Source organism: Rhinoderma darwinii, chromosome 5, assembly GCF_050947455.1.
Source record: "Rhinoderma darwinii isolate aRhiDar2 chromosome 5, aRhiDar2.hap1, whole genome shotgun sequence".
Classification (NCBI taxonomy): domain Eukaryota; kingdom Metazoa; phylum Chordata; class Amphibia; order Anura; family Rhinodermatidae; genus Rhinoderma; species Rhinoderma darwinii.
In genome coordinates, this window is record NC_134691.1 from 149,082,292 (window position 1) to 149,105,074 (window position 22,783).

At 41.9% G+C, this 22,783-nt stretch overlaps 1 protein-coding gene across 3 annotated transcripts in view; it reads right to left on the bottom strand.

Moving 5' to 3' along the window:
- Positions 1 to 12,394: 12,394 nt before the first annotated feature.
- The window catches only part of HIVEP1 (HIVEP zinc finger 1), a 245,536-nt gene continuing 235,147 nt past the window's right edge, over positions 12,395 to 22,783 (bottom strand). For all 3 annotated transcript variants that reach the window (XM_075826632.1, XM_075826631.1, XM_075826633.1), the window contains 2 exons: positions 20,975 to 21,450; positions 12,395 to 14,097 (listed from right to left, as the gene is read on the bottom strand). In XM_075826632.1, the coding sequence (XP_075682747.1) occupies positions 12,976 to 14,097; positions 20,975 to 21,450 (1,598 nt within the window). In that variant the 3' untranslated portion in view covers positions 12,395 to 12,975. The remainder of the gene's footprint in view (positions 14,098 to 20,974; positions 21,451 to 22,783) is intronic.

Consider the following 22,783-nt stretch of genomic DNA (forward strand, 5'->3'; position numbering starts at 1 on the left):
ATCAGAGGCAAACTGATGCGCTATCACTTCTAAATGGATAGGGCGTTTCAAATCCTCTGTAGGACTTGGAGTCGCCATCATAGCGAGGAGGAGTAAATAGATGCAATCCAGGGCTGTAGGTAGCAGTTTGAGTTGGTGACATTTGCGCCACAGTTGAAGCAGCTGGTATAGCTGGAGAAGACATGTTATTAAGAAGAGGTGATACATAATGTAACAACGGTAACAATTGATCTTGGCAGACACATTGTCTAGAAAGTTCTGAGGCCAGGTCAAACGTCAGGAAGGACAAACTCTGCTGTGTCCATGGCCTGAGCAAACGGTCACGGGGCCTATAGAGGATGGTGTGGACCCACTACGTCGCCAACGGACTTGACGTGGGGCTGCAGACCATAGTCACGGCAAACAAGACAATGGTCAGGGCATGCAGACCAAGTCAAGTTCAGACAGTGTCTGTAACAGATAATTCAAATACAGATCTCAATAGAATACAACTAGCAAGCTAGAGCATGGAACCTAATTGTTCAGGCAAAAAGGAATGGGAGAGTTTACCTTTAGTACGCGGGACAGCTGGGTGAATTAGAGCCAGCGGAGGCACAGAACGAGAGCAACTGGCAGGAAGGCCGCAGGCAGCATGGTTTGGGGCAGAAGTGTAGCATCGGCCAGAAATTAGAAGATGCTGGGGCACTGCGAGTATATGGCAGTGGGAGACAGCGGCCAAGGACACGGCCATCACATAAACATTTAATATATTGCTTTAAAGAATGTATCATCAGAAAACATGACCGTATTATTTACATCAGGCTTTTATTATAAACATAATAAATTTTTGGGTGACAGCTCTATTGTACTCCTGGAGGCTTAGATAAGGTAGAAGAACACGTTACATACAGTTAAGGCTCTGTATGCATTTCTCCTGTCACTTTTAGGTCTCTGCGGCTAAACTCTATCACTTCTTGGCGACTATAATATTTTATGAAATTATTTTTGTCAATTGACTCACGTTCATTGCAGTAAACTGACATAAAAGCAGAATCTGTTGGCAGTCCAGACATTAGGATAGTGCATTGATAGAGCATGTAAATTAATGAACACAAACAGATGAATGACCTGAATATTTATTTGTTAAAGGGAACCTAAGACGTTGAACATGTGGTCTGATCTGCATGCTCCATGTTATGGAGCAGGAGGGGCTGAGCAGATTGATAATATATGGTTTCCCACAAACCTATAAGCTCCTTCTGAGCTTAGGAGTCGAGTGGGTGGTCCTATTCATCGATTGCTATCTCTTTATACAAAATAGACTTAAGAAAGGCTCTAGTATGAGCCATAACTTGAGAGGGCGGGTCCATGGATTCATGTAGTTTGCACCATATTCTGACTCTACCATCTACATGGTTAAGCAAATATTTTCATTTGTATTAATACACAACAGGTTTTGTTTTATGATGAATCTGTACCCACCACATTTTTCTGTTTGTTAACTGTAGGGAATGAAACTCGATGGGCTCTGCTGATGTAGTCCATCCCGAAATGTTCTTCAGTATACCACTATAGTAATGTATGGTTATTAATATTACTGTCACCTGTCAGCCAGAAATAGTCTGCTTATTCTCCTCTAAACTCTTTAAAATAAGCGTTTTCATCCACCGAATTGTCCCTAACTCTACAGACTATTGCGCCTATAAGTTCCACAATATCACACTTTAGAAGTCATTCTATTGTTCATTATTTAGAACACATTTCTGTTGTTTGATATTAATTCCTTAATGACCGCCGATCAGCCTTTTCACGGCGGTCATTAGTGGGCTTTATTCTACAGCGCCGCCATTCCACGGCGCTGCATCAGAATAACGTAAAAAGAGCAGGGAGCTGTCAAATCTCCCTGCTCTCAGCTGAGGCCGTCCCTGCTCGACCGGGTGAGATTGATATTAGTATCGATCTCACCCGTTTAACCCTTCAGATGCGGTGCTCAATAGCGTGCACCGCATCTGAGTGGTTTTGGAGAGAGGGAGGAAGCTCCCTCTCATCCCACCGACACCCGGTGACAAGATCGCCGAGTGTCAGTGTCTCTGATGGCAGCCGGGGGCCTAATAAAGGCCCCGAGGTCTGCCTGTAGTGTATGCCCGCTAAGTCATGCCGCAGGCATGGCCTAGCAGATGCCTGTCCGTTTTAAATGGACAAGCAGTAATACACTGCAATACAAAATTATTGCTGTGTATTATAATAGCTGGAGAATCGGATGATCGCATATTAAAGTCCCCTAGTGGGACTAGTATAAAAGTAAAAAAAAGTTGAATAAAGTTAAGTGAAAAAAACAAAAAACGAAAAACCCACTTTTTCCCCTTACAAAATGCTTTACTATTAAAAAAAACAAAATAAAGCAAAAAAGTTACACATATTTGGTATCGCCACGTCCGTAACGACCCCGACTATAAAGCTGTTACATTATTTAACCCGCACGGTGAACGCCGTAAAACAAAATAAAAGACAATGGAAAAATTGCTGTTTTCTGTTAATCCTGAAAAATTTGATAAAAAGTGATCAAAAAGTCGCATCTACTCTCAAATGGTACCAATAAAAACTACAAGTCGTCCCGCAAAAAAAAAAAGCCCTCATACAACTGCATCGGCGGAACAATAAAAAAAAGTTATGGCTCTTCAAATATGGAGACGCAAGAACAAATAATTTTGAAAAAAAAGTGTTTTTACTGTGTAAAAGTAGTAAAACATACAAAATCTTTACAAATTTGGTATCTTTGCAATCGTAAAAACCCGTTGAATAAATTTATTGTGTTATTTATACCACACGGTAAGCGACGTAGATTTAAGGCGCAAAAAAGAGTGGCGAAATTTCAGGTTTTCTTCTATCCCCCCCCCAAAAAAGTTAATAAAAGTTAATGAATAAATTATATGTACCCCAAAATGGTGCCATTAAAAAGTACTTGTCCCGCAAAAAACAAGACCTTATACAGCTATGTCGACGCAAAAATAAAAAAGTTATAGCTCTTCGAATGTGACAATGGAAAAACGTAAAAAATGGCTTGGTCATTAGGGTCCAGAGGCAGGGGGAAGGGGTTAAAGGAGACTTCCCATCTTGGACATTTAAGGTATATCTACAGGATTTGCCATAAATGTCCAATAGATGCTGGTCCCACCTATCTCTAGAATGGGGCACCTTAACCCCCATCCTACCTTGTATGGCTCCCGCTGCTCCCTGGCCACGGTCTTAGACGTGAATGAGAGTAATGAAAACAGTGCAGCACAGCAAGCTGCAATGTTTCCGGAACTCGAGGGCTACGGAAACATTGTAGCTCAATGTGCTATGCTGTTTCCACAATTCCCATCCACATCTACGGGAGCTACGGAAACAGCGTAACTCAGCACACTTGGCTGTTTCCATACTCCTGAACACCTAGTCAGACAGTAGATAGGAAGCAGGACAAGGTAATATGGGGATCAGGGGGCCTTACACTAGAGATAGGTTCGGGTCTCAGCGGTGGGACCCGCTGTAGATATGCCATAAATGTATGCTGTTGATATGCTATAAATGTTTGAATAGGAGAAAACCCCTTAAAACTACCGAACCTCTGGTCCAAATTTAGTTTTTTTTAAATGGATTTTCCAACTTAATAAAAAATGTGGCAGTGAAGGGGGAATGCAGTAAAACAAGAGGCGCATTACTCACCCAACAGATTCCCCAGCGTGATCCAGCATGGCCGCTCTGGTCCTCCCTGTTGCGGTTTGTTTACATGACTGCATCGATGATGTGCCCATATACCTACGTGATCGCTACAGCCAATCACTGGTCTCATGGGTATACAGCATGGGACCGCTGAGGTCAGTGATTGGCTGCACAGATCACGGTAGTATACAGGCACGTCATCGCTGCAGCCATTTCAACAAACAGCGGCAGGGGAAACTGGAGCAGATACGCTGGGGAATCTGTTGGGTGAGCATTGTCTCTTTCTTTGCACTCCCCCTTGGCCACATTTTTATTAACTTGGAAATGCCCTTCAATAAAAGGATATAATATACATTATTTCTTTTACATTTTGTATTTCAATCAGATTTTAATGGAAAGGACTAAGCAAGTGAAACCAAAATCTACATATTTCCATGTGGCCTTGACCACATAGGCAATGTGCAAATCTAATTTTTTGCCCTACGTTTGATGTTTACGTCGGGAAAAAAAGCGGACATATATGTTAAACGTAGGCTGTGACGGATTGCTAAGAGCGGCATCTGTCACCTGTAGGCTTTATTGGTTAACAGATACGTCATTAACCACTATGGCTTATATAGTTGCAGATGCCACTGTGAGGCATCAGTCACCCATACGCTGTAATGGCTTCTCTTTAACAAATATATTATGAAAAGCTATAGTAAAGCTCATAACTTATCCGTTTAACAGATGCCACTTGTCACCCATAGGCTACCAGGTTATAAAAAAAACGTATACATTTAAAGGGGTTTTCCAGCCGATAAAAATTTATGGCCTATCCTCAGGGATCCCCGCTGATCAGCTGTTTTGAAGGGCCTTCGTACGAGCGCTGCTTCCCTTTTATTTGTTCTTGCTCACTGTGAATATTCGACACACTTTTAGTGGCGATTCACAGGTATTGCAGCCTTTTCTCCATTCCCTTCAATGGGAGAAAAGGCTGTGATACCTGTGAATCACCACTAAATGTGTGTTGAACATTTAGGCCTCATTTACACGAACGTAATATACGCGCGTGCTTTGCACGCATGTCGTACGCACCTATATTAGTCAATGGGGCAGTTTAGACGATGCGTGAATTGCGCTCAGCGCGTGTGCGCAGAAAAAAACTCACGACATGTTCTATAATCGTGCGTTTTTCGCGCACTCACGCACCCATTGAAGTCAATGGGTGCGTGAAAACCACGCATGCTGCACGGAAGCACTTCCGTGCGAACTGCGTGATTCGCGCAAGAGCTGTCAAACTCCTGAATGTAAACAGAAAAGCACCACGTGCTTTTCTGTTTACAAACATCCAAACGGAGTGTCAAATTCGAGATGAGCGCACCGAATTCACCGGGTTCGGCCAAACTCGTTTTGACCGAAACCGGTAAAAAATGTTCGGGTACGCGACGTCAGGAGACAGTCACTGTCCACGGTGCTGAAAGCGTTAAACTGGTTCAGCACCATGGACAGTGACTTCCGCTCCGAAAATCCAAAGACGTTCTGACTTACCGATAACTCCGGTCCGACCTCCCGGGATGACAGTTCAGTCCAAGTGACAGCTGCAGCCAATCACAGGCCAAGCACAGGCTGCAGCCAATCACAGGCTGCAGCGGTCTCATGGACTGCGGCGTCATCCTGGGAGGTGGGGCCGGATGACAAGAGAGGGACGCGTCACCAAGGCAACGGCCGGGAGCCCGGACTGGGGGAAGCAGGAAGTTCTTGGTAAGTATGAAAGTCTTTTTTTATTCACAGGTTGGTGTATATTGTGATCCGAACTCACTGTCGAGGGTGCTGAAAGAGTTACTGCCGATCAGTTAGCTCTTTCAGCACCTTGGACAGTGACGGGCGTCGACTAGCCTCATCTCTATGATGGCGGCTGCGCGAAAATCACGCAGCCGCGCATCATACACGGATGACACACGGAGCTGCCAAGTGCCTTTTGCGCGCGCAAAACGCGTTTTTTGCGCGCGCAAAACGCACACGCTCGTGTAAATGAGGCCTTACAATGAGCAAGAACAAATAAATGGGAAGCAGCGCTCGTACGAAGACCCCTTCAAAACAGCTGATCGGCGGGGGGTCCCGGGAGTTGGACCCCGACCCATCAGCTATTGAGAGGAAAGGCCATCAAATGTTATCGGCTGGGAAACCCCTTTTAATGTATACTTTTATTTTTACTGGACTCCACGGAATGGAATAGTATAGTCTAGTACACTATTCCAACCAGTTTGTGTTCTTTTAGCTTCTGTTTGGCTGGTATATGTTAGTACATTGCAAAAACACTTTTGGCCTCCATCCAATGGAGCCTTATAGACACGTTTAGCATGTATGTCGGTAGCTTTCCCTACGTAAATACTAAATGGAAAGAAAAAACGTGATGTGAACAGGGATTAACGCTCACTCTCTATGCAATGTGAGGGTTCACATGCAGGTGTACAGGAATTTTAAAGCAACGTACAACGTAAAATAATACACGTCATTGTGTAGAGCAGGGGTCGGCAAATTGTGGCACCTGTACCACAGATGGCACGTGAGGCCTCGATCTCCGGCACGCTCCCCTCTCCCGGTGTACAGGGTCATTGTATGCTGCGGCACTGAACACAGGGTAAGAGCGAGGAGTGTTTAGCACGGACAAGCATATAATGAAGCGCCCTAATCTGATGCTCAATAGCCACGGTCTCTCCTATGTGCACCCCCCCAAAGCTTGTGTTCAGTAGCCACGGTCTCTCCTATGTGCACCCCCCTCATCTAAACTGATGATCAGTAGCCGCGGTCTCTCCTATGTGCACCCCCCAAAGCCGGTGTTCAGCAGCCACAGTTTCTCCTATGTGCACCCCCTACCCTGAGCTGGTGTTCAGTAGCAGCGATCTCTCCTATGTGCCTTCCCCACCTTAAGCTGGTATTCAGTAGCCGCAGTCTCTCATGTGTGCATCCCCCCCCCCCCCTAAGCTGGTGTTTCAGCTAGTTGCCTACCCCTGGTGTAGGGTAAATAAAAAAAGCCATGTTTCGCTGGTCCACTGCAGTTCGATGGGCTATCTGATTTAGAGCTACTATTGGTCAAGTCCTGCATGATAAAGTTTTCTTTAAAAGAATAGAAAGCACTTAATATAAAAGAACCTTATTAGAAGTGCAATTTTCTTCCACAGGAATATTTTAATACTGTGTTAAACCATTTGTCTTTAAAACCTATCCGTATTTTTCAGCCCTAATAATCTATCTAAAGCTGTATGGGAGTGTTTTTTCTCTATTTAATGGAATCATTTTAATCTTTTCCAAAAATCTAATTATCTCCACCATGTTTGGAGATTTATAATACAGAAACATTATCAGAATGTTTACTTCAATAAGGACAGAGGAATAAGTTAACTCTTAACAGGCAACTCTTGGCACCCAGGGACCAAAGGGTCAGCTTGTTGAAATTTATGCTGGCGGGGAACTGCCCCTGCCATCCGCAACATCTACCTCTTTCCAAACATATATGTTCATCTAGCTGAGCAGACATTAACCCTTTAAATGACCATTCTATTTTGTCCCTTAATGACCAAGAAATGTTTCAGTTTTTTGCATTCAATGAGCCATACGTTTTTTTATTTTCCCTTAGACATAGAGGGCATGTTTTTTTGCAGAATGAGATGTATTGTGCAATGGAATTTTGGGGTACATATAATTTAGTGATGAACCTTCATTAAAAAAAAAAAAAAAAAAAACTTTGGAGGGGGGTGAATTTTTTTTTTTATTCGGTCGTTTCTTGCGGCCTTTTGTTTACACTGTTCACCATATGGTTTAACTAATGTATTAACTGTATTGTTCGGGTTGTTAAAATTGCAACAATATCAAATATGTGCATTTTTTTACTATTCGTAAAATAAAACCCCACTTTATGGGAACAATGTTTTTTGTGTTTTTTTTTTTTTATTTATGCGGAGAATCTTTTTAAAATAAACTTCATTTCACATCATTTTTTAGTCCCACTAGGGGGCTACTATGCGATCTTCTGATCACTTCTATAATGCTTTGGTATACTTTGTAAGCATAAGAGAGGCAGTCTATTAGGCCATGTAGGCATATAGCCGTGGAAGGCCTGGGAGCCTTTGTTTGCTACGGCAACCCATTGGCGGCCTGCGATTGCATTTCTGGGCCACCGATGGGTGACAGAGGCAGCCCCCTACCTTTGTAAACCACTTAGATGCTATGGTCAATAACGACTGAAGCATCTAATGGCTTTAACGGTCCGGCCGAAAAAGCAGGAGCTCGGCTGTCATTAGACCGCTGGACACCTGCTCCTCCTAAATCTGATTGGTATAGAATAAAAAATAATAAAAAACGGGATACTGAGGCGCTGCTTAGTGAAAAGTTATTACATTTAATTGAAGTAGTAATAATAATAGACGATTGCTACGCGTTTCAACGACAGACTGGCGTCTTCCTCAGGCAAGTTGAGATGACAGTAAGGTGGTACATATATATACAGATGGAATGCAGGTCTTAATTGAGCCAAATTCAGACCAGAGTCATGAAAAAAATTAAGTTCCTTAGAGTTTAATTGCACCTAGCAAACTTCGGAATAGTTCCCAAATACCTATCAAAACTTCTTTGATTATAAATGGTTCCTATCGCTGCGGGAGAACGAGATGTCTATGCTGCCTCAGTATTACTAATACAAAAATGGATTTTACTTCTGTGTCAACTAACGAAAAGTTTCAGATTAAAAGTTTTTTAAATTGCGGAAGCAATTATGTCATATATCTTCTCCAATGTCCATGTAAATCGACAATATATGGGCCGTACTACCCAAACCCTCAGAGATAGGATCAACAAACACAGGTTCAATGTTAAAAGTGGATACACCAAACATAGTGCATCACGTCATTGTGCTATAGAGCATAAGTGTAACTTTGATGTCATAACTGTCACCCCTATTGAATACATCCCTGTAGATATATCTAATAGGTTCATTAGGTTAAAACAAAGGGAGAACTTTTGGATCTACAAATTGGGGACCTTGTATCCAAATGGCCTCAATGACGTCGCAGAATCTGCATTGGACTGATCATCCTTTTTTTACAGTTTAAAATGCACTTTTACATATGTTTTTTTATTATTATTTTTTAATCTTCGTATGTTTTTATTATAGAGGAGGTGTGGGGATATTTGTATTGCATTCTCTCATCTCATTAGTACTCCAGATAATACCCAATTCATTTCTATACAAATGATCATTATCTCAATAGTTGCTTTTCATTTTATACATTATTAATTGAATAACATCTAAACCTAATCAAGTATCTTTCTATTTATAATTTCGAGATTCTCCGGTCCTTGTTTCGTTGCAATCCTTCTGCTCATTGTTTGCGCGATCTTGCGTGTCACTGTGCGTTCCATAAATTCAATTGGACCTTCCCGGCCACCGTATCTCTGTAATAGCGGTCGTTATGACTACGGCCCGTGTTATAAACAAACACTTGGTCTGCCGGCGCCCTGCGACATGCTCGCTGTGCGTCTCACCTTGCGTTCCACTAGCCCCTTTCTGACCTCCTTCCCTGCCGTGTGGCTCCTGGTCTCCATGACAACCCGTGTCATTGTTTGTACATTCATTTTCATATGTATCTATATATACTGTTTTTTCCAGCGATTTCAAATGCATTTTTATCTATTTTATTTTTATTTTTAATGTGTAATTCTTTAATCCAGTCCACCCCCACGTTGTATCCCCATTGTTTTTCATGCAATATTTTATGCCATCATGTTTAAACTATTTCATTCCTATTAATTATGTAGTTATGTACTGTCTGATCGTTCTAATTTTACTAATGATAGTAGCATACGACAACAACGAATTGTTTTAAAATTTTTGTTTGGATGGAACTCTGACCCGTTGTTTTTGGCGGTTTTTTTTCACGGCTCTGGTCTGAATTTGGCTCAATTAAGACCTGCATTCCATCTGTATATATATGTACCACCTTACTGTCATCTCAACTTGCCTGAGGAAGACGCCAGTCCGGCGTTGAAACGCGTAGCAATCGTCTATTATTATTACTACTTCAATTAAATGTAATAACTTTTCACTAAGCAGTGCCTCAGTATCCCGTTTTTTTATTATTTTTTATTCTATACCAATCAATTTTGGCATCTCTTTGGAGCTTTGCGTTGGGATCGGCAGCAGCTTTGTACTTGCAGATATTTTTCAACTCAACAGGTGAGCATTTACGATCCTTTTGCTCATCTTATTCACAATTGATACACACATGTGGCGCTGTGTTTTTTCACTCTATTTTTAGTACCTCCTAAATCTGGACAATGCTGCAGGGGCTATTTTGATGTGCCATGTAAAGGATTAAGCTCTTTTAGGGAATGCCGTAAAAAAGGGTATTGGTGCTCACTAAGGAGTTCATGGGTCTGTGCAGATAGCAGGAGACAGATTTTGTGTCTCTGTTCAGACTAAGTTGGCCTGTGGGGGCAAGCAGCACCCCAAAATCTTCATAAACTGCCTAGGAAAGCTCGGCTTGCAAGCGTTTTAGTCAGAGAGATCATGGTTTATAGAAAATTAGACAAGTAGATTTGTTTACTTATATGATTGGCTACAAAGCTGCACATATCGTTCTATAGGAGACTTTGTTGAATTTCTAAAATAGGACATTGGATTGTAAAGAATATATATCTCCACTAGGTTTCATAAGGGAGGAGAATACAGCGATTTTTTTTTTTTTTTTAAATGAAAAACAGTCAACAGACCCTTACTAGTAAAAATCATTGCGGCCTACTAAAATCATTGCGGCCTGTTGTATATACCCAGAACACAGGTGTATTTAGACAGATTGGAGATTTTAATAGCATCACATAAATCATAAGGATGGTCATTCTGTACTACAGAACACGGACCTTTGATAAAATTATATTAGAAAACCAGTCTTTCACATGCTCTGTGCAATAATGTATGGTGTATGAAAACTAACTGTTTCACTGAATGATAGGAGCTCAGTTAAAGGGGTATTCCCATCTACATAATCATATTTTAAATTGAAGGTAACCCAAAGTTAGGCACTTTAGTAAATACCTTCATTTTTCAATCCTGTAGTGTTCACTAGATATTCCTTAAAGAGGCTCGGTCACCAGATTATAAGTGTCCTATCTCCTACATAATCGGATCGGCGCTGTAATGTAGATAACAGTGGTTTTTGTTTTGAAAAACGATAATTTTTGACCACGTTATGAACAATTTTAGATTTATGCTAATTAGTTTCTTAATAGACAACTGGGCGTGTTTTTACTTTTACCAACTGGGCGTTGTACAGAGGAGTGTATGACACTGACCAATCAGCGTCATACACTTCTCATTGTTGCAGCGTGATTGTGCAGTGAAAGAAGCTGGGTTGGAACAATGAGAAGTGTAAGATGCTGATTGGTCACTGATTGGTCAGCGTCATACACTCCTCTGTACAACGCCCAGTTGGTAAAAAGTAAAAACACGCACAGTTGTCTATTAAGAAACTAATTAGCATAAATCTAAAATTGTTTATAACTTGGTCAAAAATGATCGTTTTTCAAAACAAAAACCACGGTTATCTACATTACAGCGCCGATCAGATTATGTAGGAGATAGGCATTTATAATCTGGTGACAGAGCCTCTTTAAGCAACATGGCGAGTCCCCCTCTTTGTTTTCCGCTAGTTGCCCAGGGTTTCGGTTACCACTGGAGTCCTGCAGCGGTGGCCATGTTTACGCACGGTTTACGGCTTCCTCCGATATGGAAAATGGCCATGGCCCTGAGAGAGCGCCTTCCAGCGAATTTGCGGTGGCTCCCAGCCCGGCCACCTCTCTCTGGCCAGCCGGCCGCCTCTCTTCCTATTTATGGACGGCTCTAGAGCATGCGCAGTAGTCCTTGAGCTTTTGTCAAACTGCAGACGGCATACAGTAGCAGTCTGTAAACTGTGCTTGCGCTCAAGGTGTGATGTGATTGTGATGTCTATATGTAAACATAGGGATAACAGTGTAAACTTTAGAACGGGGGTGGGGGATTGAAACGGGGGATAAATGGGTTAAAATAAAATAGGGGGGGTTAAAAAAAATAAAAAAGATTGCGGGGAGGTAGACGAGGGGGGATAGTTTCAACCATGCTTACAATGCATGGTTGGGACGAGCGGACAGCAGGTTTTACTCCCAATGATGCCAGTACTAGAGTATCTATCAGCGTCGCTCAGAGTAACGTGCAGCGGTGAAACAAAGAATAGAAGCAGTTCTGAGAGAAAAAAAAGTGAACAGATGCTTAGGTTAAGTTTTTAATGATTAAAAAAAATCATTAAGCGGTTTGGCACTTGTCTAGTGACAAGCTTGTTGATCATTTATGACAACTAGCAGCACTGCGAATGCAGCTCTGGGATACCAGTGACAGTAAATCAGGATTATTACAAGATAAGTAATGCAATGTATTACAAAGTTACCCAAGTTTTAATGAAGATTATATCTATATGTAAATTGTAATTTAGTGTTCAAATGCAGACATACCCCTAAAACAGTGGGCCCATAACTAGAGTTTGTGTATGATTTGAGGGAAACTAGAATGTCTTCTTATGACAAGAACTTCCATAGAAGAGGGCAGAGTTGGAACCAATTTCACAGTATATGCTAAAGGATTGCTTCCTTTAAACAATCAATATAATTTTTTCTCAACTATACAACACACAGTAGAAACAAAAATAAAGTCCGTAATAAAAGGTTTACTGGAACATTTGTTAACACAGAATTCTGTCTTTAAGTGTAAAGCTACCGTCTTGCACACATAGATGGACAGAACCATTTTCCAAGACTAATATGGACACAATAAATATGGAGTTGTACATACAAGATCTGTACACAAAGTTGCCCCACGTCCATAACAAAAAACAAATTACATTTAACAGTGCAACATATACATATATAATTTAATTATTTTACTCAACATGAGATAGGAACGTACGTACTAAACACAAGCAACTACCTTGGTTATGTACATATATAATATTTATAGATATTTATATTTTATTCACCGATATGTACAGATTTCTACACATAAATTCCGAAAGGCACAATTGTCTATACAACATATACAAAACGGCAGGAGCAGACAAAAAAACAACAATTATTGGTCAAGAGTTCATGATTGCACAAGTAACGTGTAAGAAAAATGTGCTTTAAAGATAAACAAGGTTTTCAAATAAACCTCGAAGTCTATCATTATACCCCCTCCCTTCCCACAAAAAAGTAAAAAAATACTGGAACTAAGATGAAAATGATTCGTTTCTAGGTTGCTATAACCAGTCTGCCTTCATCATCATCACTGCTTGAATCGCTGAACTGCACTGTGCTCTGTCTTGAGATTAGCTCAGTTCTCCTCTGATGTCGAAGGGGTGGAAGAGCGTGACCTAAAGACCTGTTTGGTGGTTGAGAATGAGCCTTAAAAGAGAGATCTGATTTGGCAGATGTTTTAATCTGACTGGTGCTGATGTTAGGCTTCAGTTGACTGTCTCTTTCAGTACTCGTACCACAAGTTGTAACTCCTTCAACGACTGTACCCTCACCTGATTCTTTTAGGGATTTCTGTATCCTTGATGAAATTTGTAAAGATTCAGACAGCTTTACATTTTTGGCACCTGCACCAGGAATTTTGGCAAGACCCTGACAAGGAGCTGTGCTACGGGAAGGAGATCTATCAGGAACTCCATGGCCATCAACAGATAGTGGGCTAATAGATGGAATTAAAGTAGGCAATGCTATGTTCAAAATTTGTAGGCCTGGAATGTGAGATTGTTGACTAGGGTTGTTCTGCGAGCCCGGGCTTGTTGCTAAAACTTGCAAGCCAACTGCATTTAGAGTTAAACCTGAGGGATGAATTTGTGGAGTAATGCTTGGGCTGGAAAGACCTAATATGTTTACAGTTTCCATGCTGAGTGGCTGAATTGGTTGTAAGCCTGATGCACTCAGACCAGGCACATTAACTTGACCAATTGGAAGATAAGGTAAAACGCCATTTACTTCAGTAACTCCTATAGGACTTGGTGTGTTCGGTACTTCTGCAGGCTTGTCATTGTGAACACTTGCAGTTCTGTGAATTACCCCAACAGCCGGTATAGTTAGCTGCACTTGTCCAGCTGGGAAGGGTACAAACGTGGAATATGCTGTTAATCCAGCTGGTACAAGCTGAATTCCTCCTACTGGAATCATGCTGTAGGGTGACCTTACAGGTTGCTGTGAATGTAAAGGTAAATGACTATATAGATGTGTTGGTGCTGTAGATATTTGAGCTGGCCGATGAGTCGTGTCCGCTAATATTGGTTGGAGAATATCCGATCCTGCTACAGATGAATCCATTGTCTGCGTGCTCCGGTCTACTGGGGAAGATGGTGTGTGGACAGATGGAGAGCCCTGTAACAAGACACAAAAAAGACTGATAAAATTTAATGTTTTGTGACAAAAATAAACAGCGGCTTATATCCGAATGAGACTTAAGCTCATGAAATATTTATTGTGTTTTTTTCCTATTTTTATAGCGGATAGTCAGATCAATAACATTAACATCTCCTCAGCTAGAGCACTGTACAATATCTATTTACAACTGATAGCAAGTCCAATAGCGGATAGAAATACAGTTTTGAGAAGGTGATGCAAACCGTTAAAAATGATGGATGTATCCCCGTGCTTGATTCTGCTTTAGTAAAATGTGCCAGTATGGTTTAAAAAAACAAAAACTTTTTTATTTTTTAAAATATTCCAGCTTTGTGCCGTACTCTTGGTAATGTTTTAATGTTAACAACTATTACACAACTTATGCTGTAACTACATGTGTCAACGGTCTGTGTCCAAGTTTTTAAGCGTGCTCAACAAAACATAAATAAATCTAAAAGAAGGCACTGGCAAATATACGTGGCATGCATGCAATCCCAAACAGCAGGCAACTTTAGGAGTTCACACAGAGTTTTTTGACACGTTTATTGCATTGGGAAACGCTCCAAAAAACTGCATAAATCGCTTACCATTGATTTTAATGGGAGGCGGAGACGTTTTTTCCCAGCGAGCAACAATGGTGAGGAAAAACACGGCAAACCGCGTGCAGGCAGATCAAAATCTGCCTCAAAATTCTGTCTGGATTTTTCTGACTGCAAAAAACTGTGTGAACAGGGTTTTATGGAATTTTTCTTTTGAGAACGCACTGTACACTGGCAAAGTAAGGGTAATGCTTGGAAATGAGCTAGGTGTGGTGTATTTGTGAGGGCTTACTGCATTTGGATCAGTAGAAGAGAGATACAAACTTGCTGAAGCCAGCATCACAGAAAAATATTGGGGTGGATGGAGTATGGGGAAGGAAAAATGGAATGTGATTTCCATATACTCACAAACTTAACACACTGATGCACATAAGAAAACAACTTCAACCCCACAATGGTTAAGGGAACATAAATGTACCTTAAACATGATGGCTACAAACCGAAATCATGTAGACTACCTTTAGAAAAGTCAACATGGGACCTCTTAGGCAAGGTCTGACGTTTTGTAAATGCACCGAAAATCTGGCAATTTAAATGACAACACATGTGGATGAAGTTTTGGAAATCCGATAGACATGCAAAGCCCCTTGCACACAACCGCAGTGTTCATCCGTAATTACAAAATCCATAATTACGGATAAAATTGCGCACCCATTCATAATGTCCGGGCCATAGAAAATGTCCTATTCTTGTCCGCAATTGTGGCGCGGACCCGCTCATAGAAGTCTATGTGCGCTTCCGCAGTTGCAGACAGCTACGGATGTGCATCCGTATTTGCGGACAGTAAAAACCAATACGATCAAGGCCTCATGCACACGACTGTGGCTCTGTGCACGCTCTGTAATTATGGCACAGACAGCCCGAGAAGTGTCCTCTGTGGGCCATCCGCAATCACAACTGTGCATTGAGTTTAATGAGCCCGGCTCCAGCCAATGCACGGACTGTGAAAACCACGGTCGTGTGCATTGGCCCATAGGATATAATGTGCCCTATACTATCCGCAAATGCGGAGAGTATACGGATGAAATCGCACGGCCGTGTACATGGGGCCTTAGAGAAAGAAAATGGAAAGACAGAGCATGCTGTGGACTCAAATCTGTAGCATGCTCATTCTTTTGCGGAAAAGGTGAGGATGTTCACCACAGATTTCACCCTTTACAATGTAACCCATGCAGATTGTGCAGTGGCTTCGCTGAGTATTTGTGAAGAAATTAATGGCAAAAAAGGTCCCCTATGCGTGGACTTTTGCGGATTTCAGTCTATGAATTGCAAAGGGTGAAATCCACGCTGAAAATGCCCTGTTCAAACTGAGTTTTTTGCAGGCAGAATAATGGAAAACTGGGGCAAATGTGAAGAGAGCAAATCTTGTATAATCTGATAAAATATCACTGCCTTACAAAGTTGTATGTAAGCGGCTAGAAGAACATGTAAACCTGCAAAGCACAGTCAATGATTTCCCAAGTAATCAAGACAATGTAAAGCCTATTCCCTTGAATGAGATGCACCGTCTGCCGCTCTCTCCACAAGTGCAGGCATCTCTCCCCGTTAGTTTGATCAAACAACCATGTGTTTGATCACTGTTGGGGAGCTTAGAAGTACAGTGCTGCAAACACTGAAGCAGTGCTGCAATTTCCGGTATGCCAGCTCTCTCCCCAATGGTTTTCAGAAAGAGCATAGCAAGAGCTCTTGCCGGGGACTCCTGTCTTGGGAAAGCCCTTGATGTCACTGTCCATATAAGTAGCCAGAATACACTCCCCCTGTAGACAGCGCCAGCAACCCCATTGATAGTGCCACTGAAGCTCCCTCTAGGAGCGGAATCCCCGGTCGTAGCGTTGCTGATGCTTTGGCCGGAGACTCCGCTCCTAGAAGGAGCCCCTGACGACACTGTCCATTTATGGACAGTGACCAAAGGGGCTCCTCCAGGAGCGGAATCCCTCTATGCTTCAGTGGCCCATTCAACAGGGGGGCTGGCACTATCTACATGGACACTGTGGCACTATCTACAGGAGACACTGTGGCACTATCTACACGGGAAATATGTGTGGCAATATGTGGGCACTATCTACAGCAAGCACTGTGGAAATATGTGGGCACTATCTACAGTGGGCACTGGAACTATCTACAGTGGACACTGTGGCACTATCTACAGGGGCAAATTTGACCTGGACACAGGGGCATCAATGATTATTGGTCAGGTTAAATTTCAACGTGAGACAAGAGAGTTTGTTTCAAATTTCCTTATCACATGCAAAGTGTCTTACAGAATGTATTAACTCCTGCATAGCAGAAGACAATTGCAATTCCTGTTCTGGCTGAATCTGAAGACACGTGAGGAAAGATACTGATCCACATTAGAGGCAACCTGATCAATGAGGCCTGCAATAGGATCTCCCTGGAATGAGCTTGATGAGGAATGAGACTTGTCCAAGGCACCCCTACCGCTCTAATAGGATTTACTGCGAGTAGTAGACAGAGTCTTAACAAAGAAAAGAAGGAGGCCCCTGAGCTCAGCCGCAGTCTGGAGAGGTAAACGCTCTACAGACTGAACCATGGATTGGAATAGTCTGCAAATGTCCCCCCAAGGTCTGAGCAAAAGACATCGCCCATTCAGGGATTGCCACATCATTGGGGGGACAGGGACATCTTGGGGCCCTAGATAGTTAGCACTGTGGGCAAAATGGGTTAGGTTGGTAAACTTTTTATCACAACCGCCACAGGCAAAAAAGTTGCTTGGCCCCCCTGTATATGCTGCTTGGTAACATCCTTTCTGTCATGTCATCCAAAGAGAAGACATGACACAAAGGGGAACAGAAAATAAACAAGCAGAAATGCCTGAAAAAGAAAATGAACCGCATAGGAAATACAATAAATCAAACAAACAATACAGCCAACAGGCAGGTCTACCAGACCTTTTGAGCGGTGTACTCCTATGGATGAAGACAGGAGAAGGCTGGCACCAAAAATAAATTGCAACGGAGCTGAAGTCCTCAAGTCCGTTTTGAAAATGGCGCTGGTCAGGAGAGGAAGCGGTGTTCTAAAGACCTATGCTCCACCCGCAAACGCCACCTCTTGAGAAGGTCTTCCTCTAATCAAGAGCAGATACAAGGAAGGAGGCCACAGGCTGAAAAAGAAGCACCCGACAGCCCGGGGTTGGAGCCAATGCTGGAGGAAACAACTGCGGCCTGGGCCAGATACAAGCCGGGGGCTAGATAAAATAAAAAGCCAGGCCACAGCGACAGCAGAACGAGGACCATAAACAAAGATCCAGAGGTTAGTAGGGCTAAAACACCTAGAAATGCCGATAGAGAAGGAATAACTTCCAAATAAAAAAACACAGTACTTCCCTAGACAGCAGAAGAAACAGAGGGGTTTCTGGTGGAGAGGGAAAAACAGAGCAGAGGACTGCCTGTTTTCCTGGCACCCGCAGGGGGTTTAAAATAGACTGTAAACAGGCTGAAAACCCACCTGCAACTTAAAGAAAAGAATATAAATAAAACTAAAATAAAAAACAGCAGCACACCGGAGTATCAGGTCATGTCTGCCTTAGGCTGAGTTCACACAGAGTTTTTTGCAGGCAGAGAAGTTTGGAATTTTGAGGCAGATTTTGCTCTGCCTGCACGCCGATTTTCGCTGCGTTTTTCGCCTGATGCCAATGAGCGTCGCGGGCAAAAAATGCCGCGAAATACGCTTACTCTGCCTCCCATTGAGGTCAATGGGAGGTTAGAGACGTAAACGCCTAAAGATAGGGCATGTCCCTTTTTCCCACGAGCCGTTTTTTCTGCTCGTGGGGAAAAAAAAGCAACGCCTTTAATTGAAATCAATGCATAAATTGTGAACCATGGCAAAACTGCATAAGTTTTTGCCGTAATCATGGTAAAACTGCTGCAAAACAAAAAAACACAAATGTATTTTAAGCGACATATAAGGCCTGGGTTGCAGTGTGGACCTTCTGGTACTTTTAGCATGTCCTGATAGGCTTTTACCTATGGTAGACCAGGGGGCCTCTGTTAGGCCCCTTGCTGCCATGGGAACCCATCGGCACGTAACGTGGCTGACACAAGGAGCCCCCTCCCTCTGTCAAACTCCTTAGAGGCCACGGTCACGATTAACCGTGGCATCTAAGGGGGTTAAACTACCGGGTTCAGTTTTATCTCCGATCCAGCCATTCTGTTGCGATTTTGCGGGTATCCTGGACAGTACCCACAAGATCACAGTGACTGATATATCCATCGCTGAGGCTGGATCAAGCATATGGCAGTCGTTAAGGCATCTATGTCTGACTAGTGTCATCATGACTTCAAAAATATCACATTAGTAGAATTTTGAAAGGAAAAACTAAATTAAAACACCAAAATAATGGAATAAAAGTGAAATTACAGTTCAATAAAATCTGGAAGTAAAGTTGAAATTATCGGTACTCGGCTCTTATAAAAAAAACGATCATCAAAAGAGTGAATGAATGTTTAGATGGTTAATCTCGTACTTCAGTTAAAGTGCTGACAAAAGAGTAAACATTCTCAGCAAGAATGTATCACAAATACATATTCACCAGCAATGTGCTGAGAATATCTCAACAGTGAGTTATTAATAATCTTGGAAAGGTCTGCCTATTTTCTCCCCATGGGTACATTAACATTTCAATGAAAACCACATTGAAATCAAAACACTAACAAGCCCTTCACAGAAAAGGCTTTCTTTCATCATTGGATATTATTGAAATAAATGGAATATGTAATCTCACTGAATGAACTTAAATTTTACTAGAGGAAAAAAAAAATTGTGATATGTCTGCTTCACAGGCACTTTTTTTATTTTATTTAAAGGGGTTTTCTAGTTTAGAAAATTCATTTTTTTTCATATATGCTTTTAGGGAATTCTGAGTTAATAGAGGTGGCTTCTCTGTTGGCCACAGTGGAGAGAAGTTATAAAGAGCATCTCTCGCTCTGGAGGAACAGTCTTGTCATGCATTACACATGCAACCCATTGATATGAATAAAAACGGTGTAATGCTTCATTTACCCTGTAGTGGTGCTGCAGGGAAACGAAACACTTGCCATCGGGTTTAACCAACAAATTACGGTTAATCTCTGGTGGTCCCAGCAGGAGGAAACTTTGTGATCATTTTATTGTCAATGGAAGTAGGGATTGTCCAAGACAGACAATCACATTAAGAACGTTTGGAAATTGATACACACAATATAAGCACTGAAAATGGACCCTAAACTCTAGTAAACCTTAAATTTAATCTCTATCTTTTACCATTGTGTTATGTTTCGGTCCAAAATTCTGTGCCATTTGATTTCTTAATTAATCTTTATAAGGGTCGAAACTAAATTTTTCAGATACAGAGCTCCAAATACTCTAAATGGAGTTTAGGAGCTTACTGCACACAGCGTTATTTTTGGGTTCAATGAATAAACTGTATTCAGAAAGTGTCTAAACTTTCTCTAGTCTATTTATTATCTTTTCATATTTTTTTTTCATGTTGAGGATTTGGAGCTTTGTATCTGAAAAGGGGACCTTCAACCCCATAAAGATACATTAGAAAGTTAAACTCTTCCCGCAAATGGCCATATATGTCCTAGTGGAAGAGGGGGGTATAGAGTAGGTTCACGAGCGGAGCCTGCTATATATGCTGATACACTGCTCTAATGGCCGGGATCGGAGATCAGTTTCTGGCCGTTTCACCACTTAGTTGCCGCTGTCAGTAGCGACTACGGCAGTTGTTAGACAGAGGGTTGGTTATTGACCGCAGCATCTGAGGGGTTAAACCGCCAGGATCAGAGTTCTCTCTAATCCCGACCGTTGCAGGCGTGTGTCAGCTGTTTGAAACGGCCAGCACCCACCGCTCCGGAGTCCGCACCATATTGTGACAGCACACATCTGACGTAACTGTACGGCGAATGGAGCCAAGGGGTTAAATGATGCCATAAAAAAATACAACTTGTTCCCCAAAAACAAGCTAAGGGGTTAAATAGTGCCATAGAAACTACAACTTGTTCCCCAAAAAACAAGCCCCCATATGGCTATATCGACAAAAAAAAGAAAGAAAGTTATGGCTCTTGAAAGATGGGGAGGGAAAAACGAAAAATAGTCTATTCAAGGAAGGAAATTCAATAAAAAAAATGTTCCCCCATAATAGAAGATTAAATACTTGATACAGTGTGAGATAACATCCATCCATCATGTGTGGTCACAACTGTTCTATATTACAGTTCGTAAAAGGTTATGGTTTTAGGTAGAACTATGCAACTTACATGTGACGAGGTAAGGTGTTTTGACTCCACTTTGCCCTCAAGTCCATCTTCGGCATCTGGATAATCAATGGACATCTGGTGACAAAGGGATTTGGGAGATGATGCTTCACCTTCAGGAGGTACAGCATTCTGCAGTACTTCATATCCTTTCTTCTCGTAACTCTCTGGCTTGCAAATAGTCGATGTAGTCAATGCCGTCATCTTGGTGATCAAAGCTTTAGGAAGAATATCCATTGAATTAGCTTGAGAAAAAGAATGTACCACTCGAACGTCTTCATCAGCGCTAGATGCCTCTTGCTGGCCGTTTCGAAAAGGGTAATGCTGAGGACTTGCGGTAACAGATGGAGTAGCAGAAAGGACCGACTCTGCTTGACTGTCTTCATCCTCATCCTCATTATCATTGTCATCGTCTTCTGCCCCATCTGAATCATCCCCATCAAATCCTGACCGTTCTCCGGTATACCTCTGCCTCTCACCTGCACAATAGTATAAGAAAGAAGTGTATAATTACATAAAAAGGCACATATAGTTCACAATGTATTAATGAAGGGGTGTGTAGGGACCGTAAAGCAGTGGTCAGAAAAAAACGGAATATGCAATTCTTCATTAACTTTTTCAGAAATAAGAGTTTTTAACTACTGTATACTTTACACATTGCTCTTGCTTATCAGTAATAGAAAAAAAAAAAGATCACTTGCTAATAAAATTATATATAGAACTTAACAGAAGAACAACAGTTAAAGAATTTTGTGATCTAGTAAATTGATACCGGACAACCCAGATCAACAGTGGTAAGTGCACCCTCATTGCAACCTTAGATTAACAGTCAATGTGAGGAGATCTTTTGCACAGTAACGGAAGCAATGCTTGCTGGAATGTACTTTGCCATCAGTTGAATCACGTTACATAAACAAAAATGGCCCATTATGTGAGCACCGCACACCAGTAAGCATAATGAAGATGAATGGATCGCTGGCTATTCATCACTCTTTGCCCATATTGTCAAGTTAGTAAAACATACATCTCATTTGTTGCCCTTCACATTGGCAATAAAAAGGTAATAGTGGAGCGTTATTATGAGGACCTCTACAGTAGTGTACATAACGGATATAAAAACAACAACTAAAAAGGTTTTTATTCCATTTAATAAAAATAAAAAAATCACCAATAAATAAGTCATTTAGCAGCCCTCTATTCACAAATTTCTAAATGTGGTCATACATCGCACATCCCTATAGCTATCATTTGGAAGTCTATGAAAGTTGGATGACAACCCCTATAGGAGTTTATTCCAAAATGAACCCCTTCAGGACATAGCCTGTTTTGGCCTTCAGGACGAAGCCGATTTTTCAAATCTGACGTGTCACTTTATGTGGTAATAACTCTGGAATGCTTTTACCTATCCAAGTGAGGGCTTATTCAGACAAACGTATAATATGTCCGTGCAATGCGCGTGATTTTCACGCGCCTCGCACGGACCTATGTTAGACAATGGGGCTGTTCAGACAGTCCGTGATTTTCACGCAGCGTGTCCGCTGTGTAAAACTCACGACATGTCCTATATTTGTGCGTTTTTCGCGCATCACGCACCCATTGAAGTCAATGGGTGCATGAAAATCACGCGCAGCACACGGAAGCACTTCCGTGTCCCGCGCGTGATTCGCGCAACAGCAGTAAAAGCTATGAATGAAAACAGAAAAGCACCACGTGCTTTTCTGTTTACAAACATAAAGTGTGTCATAATTATGGCGGCTACGCGAAAATCACGCAGCCACGTATCATACGCTGCTGACACACGGAGCTGTTATG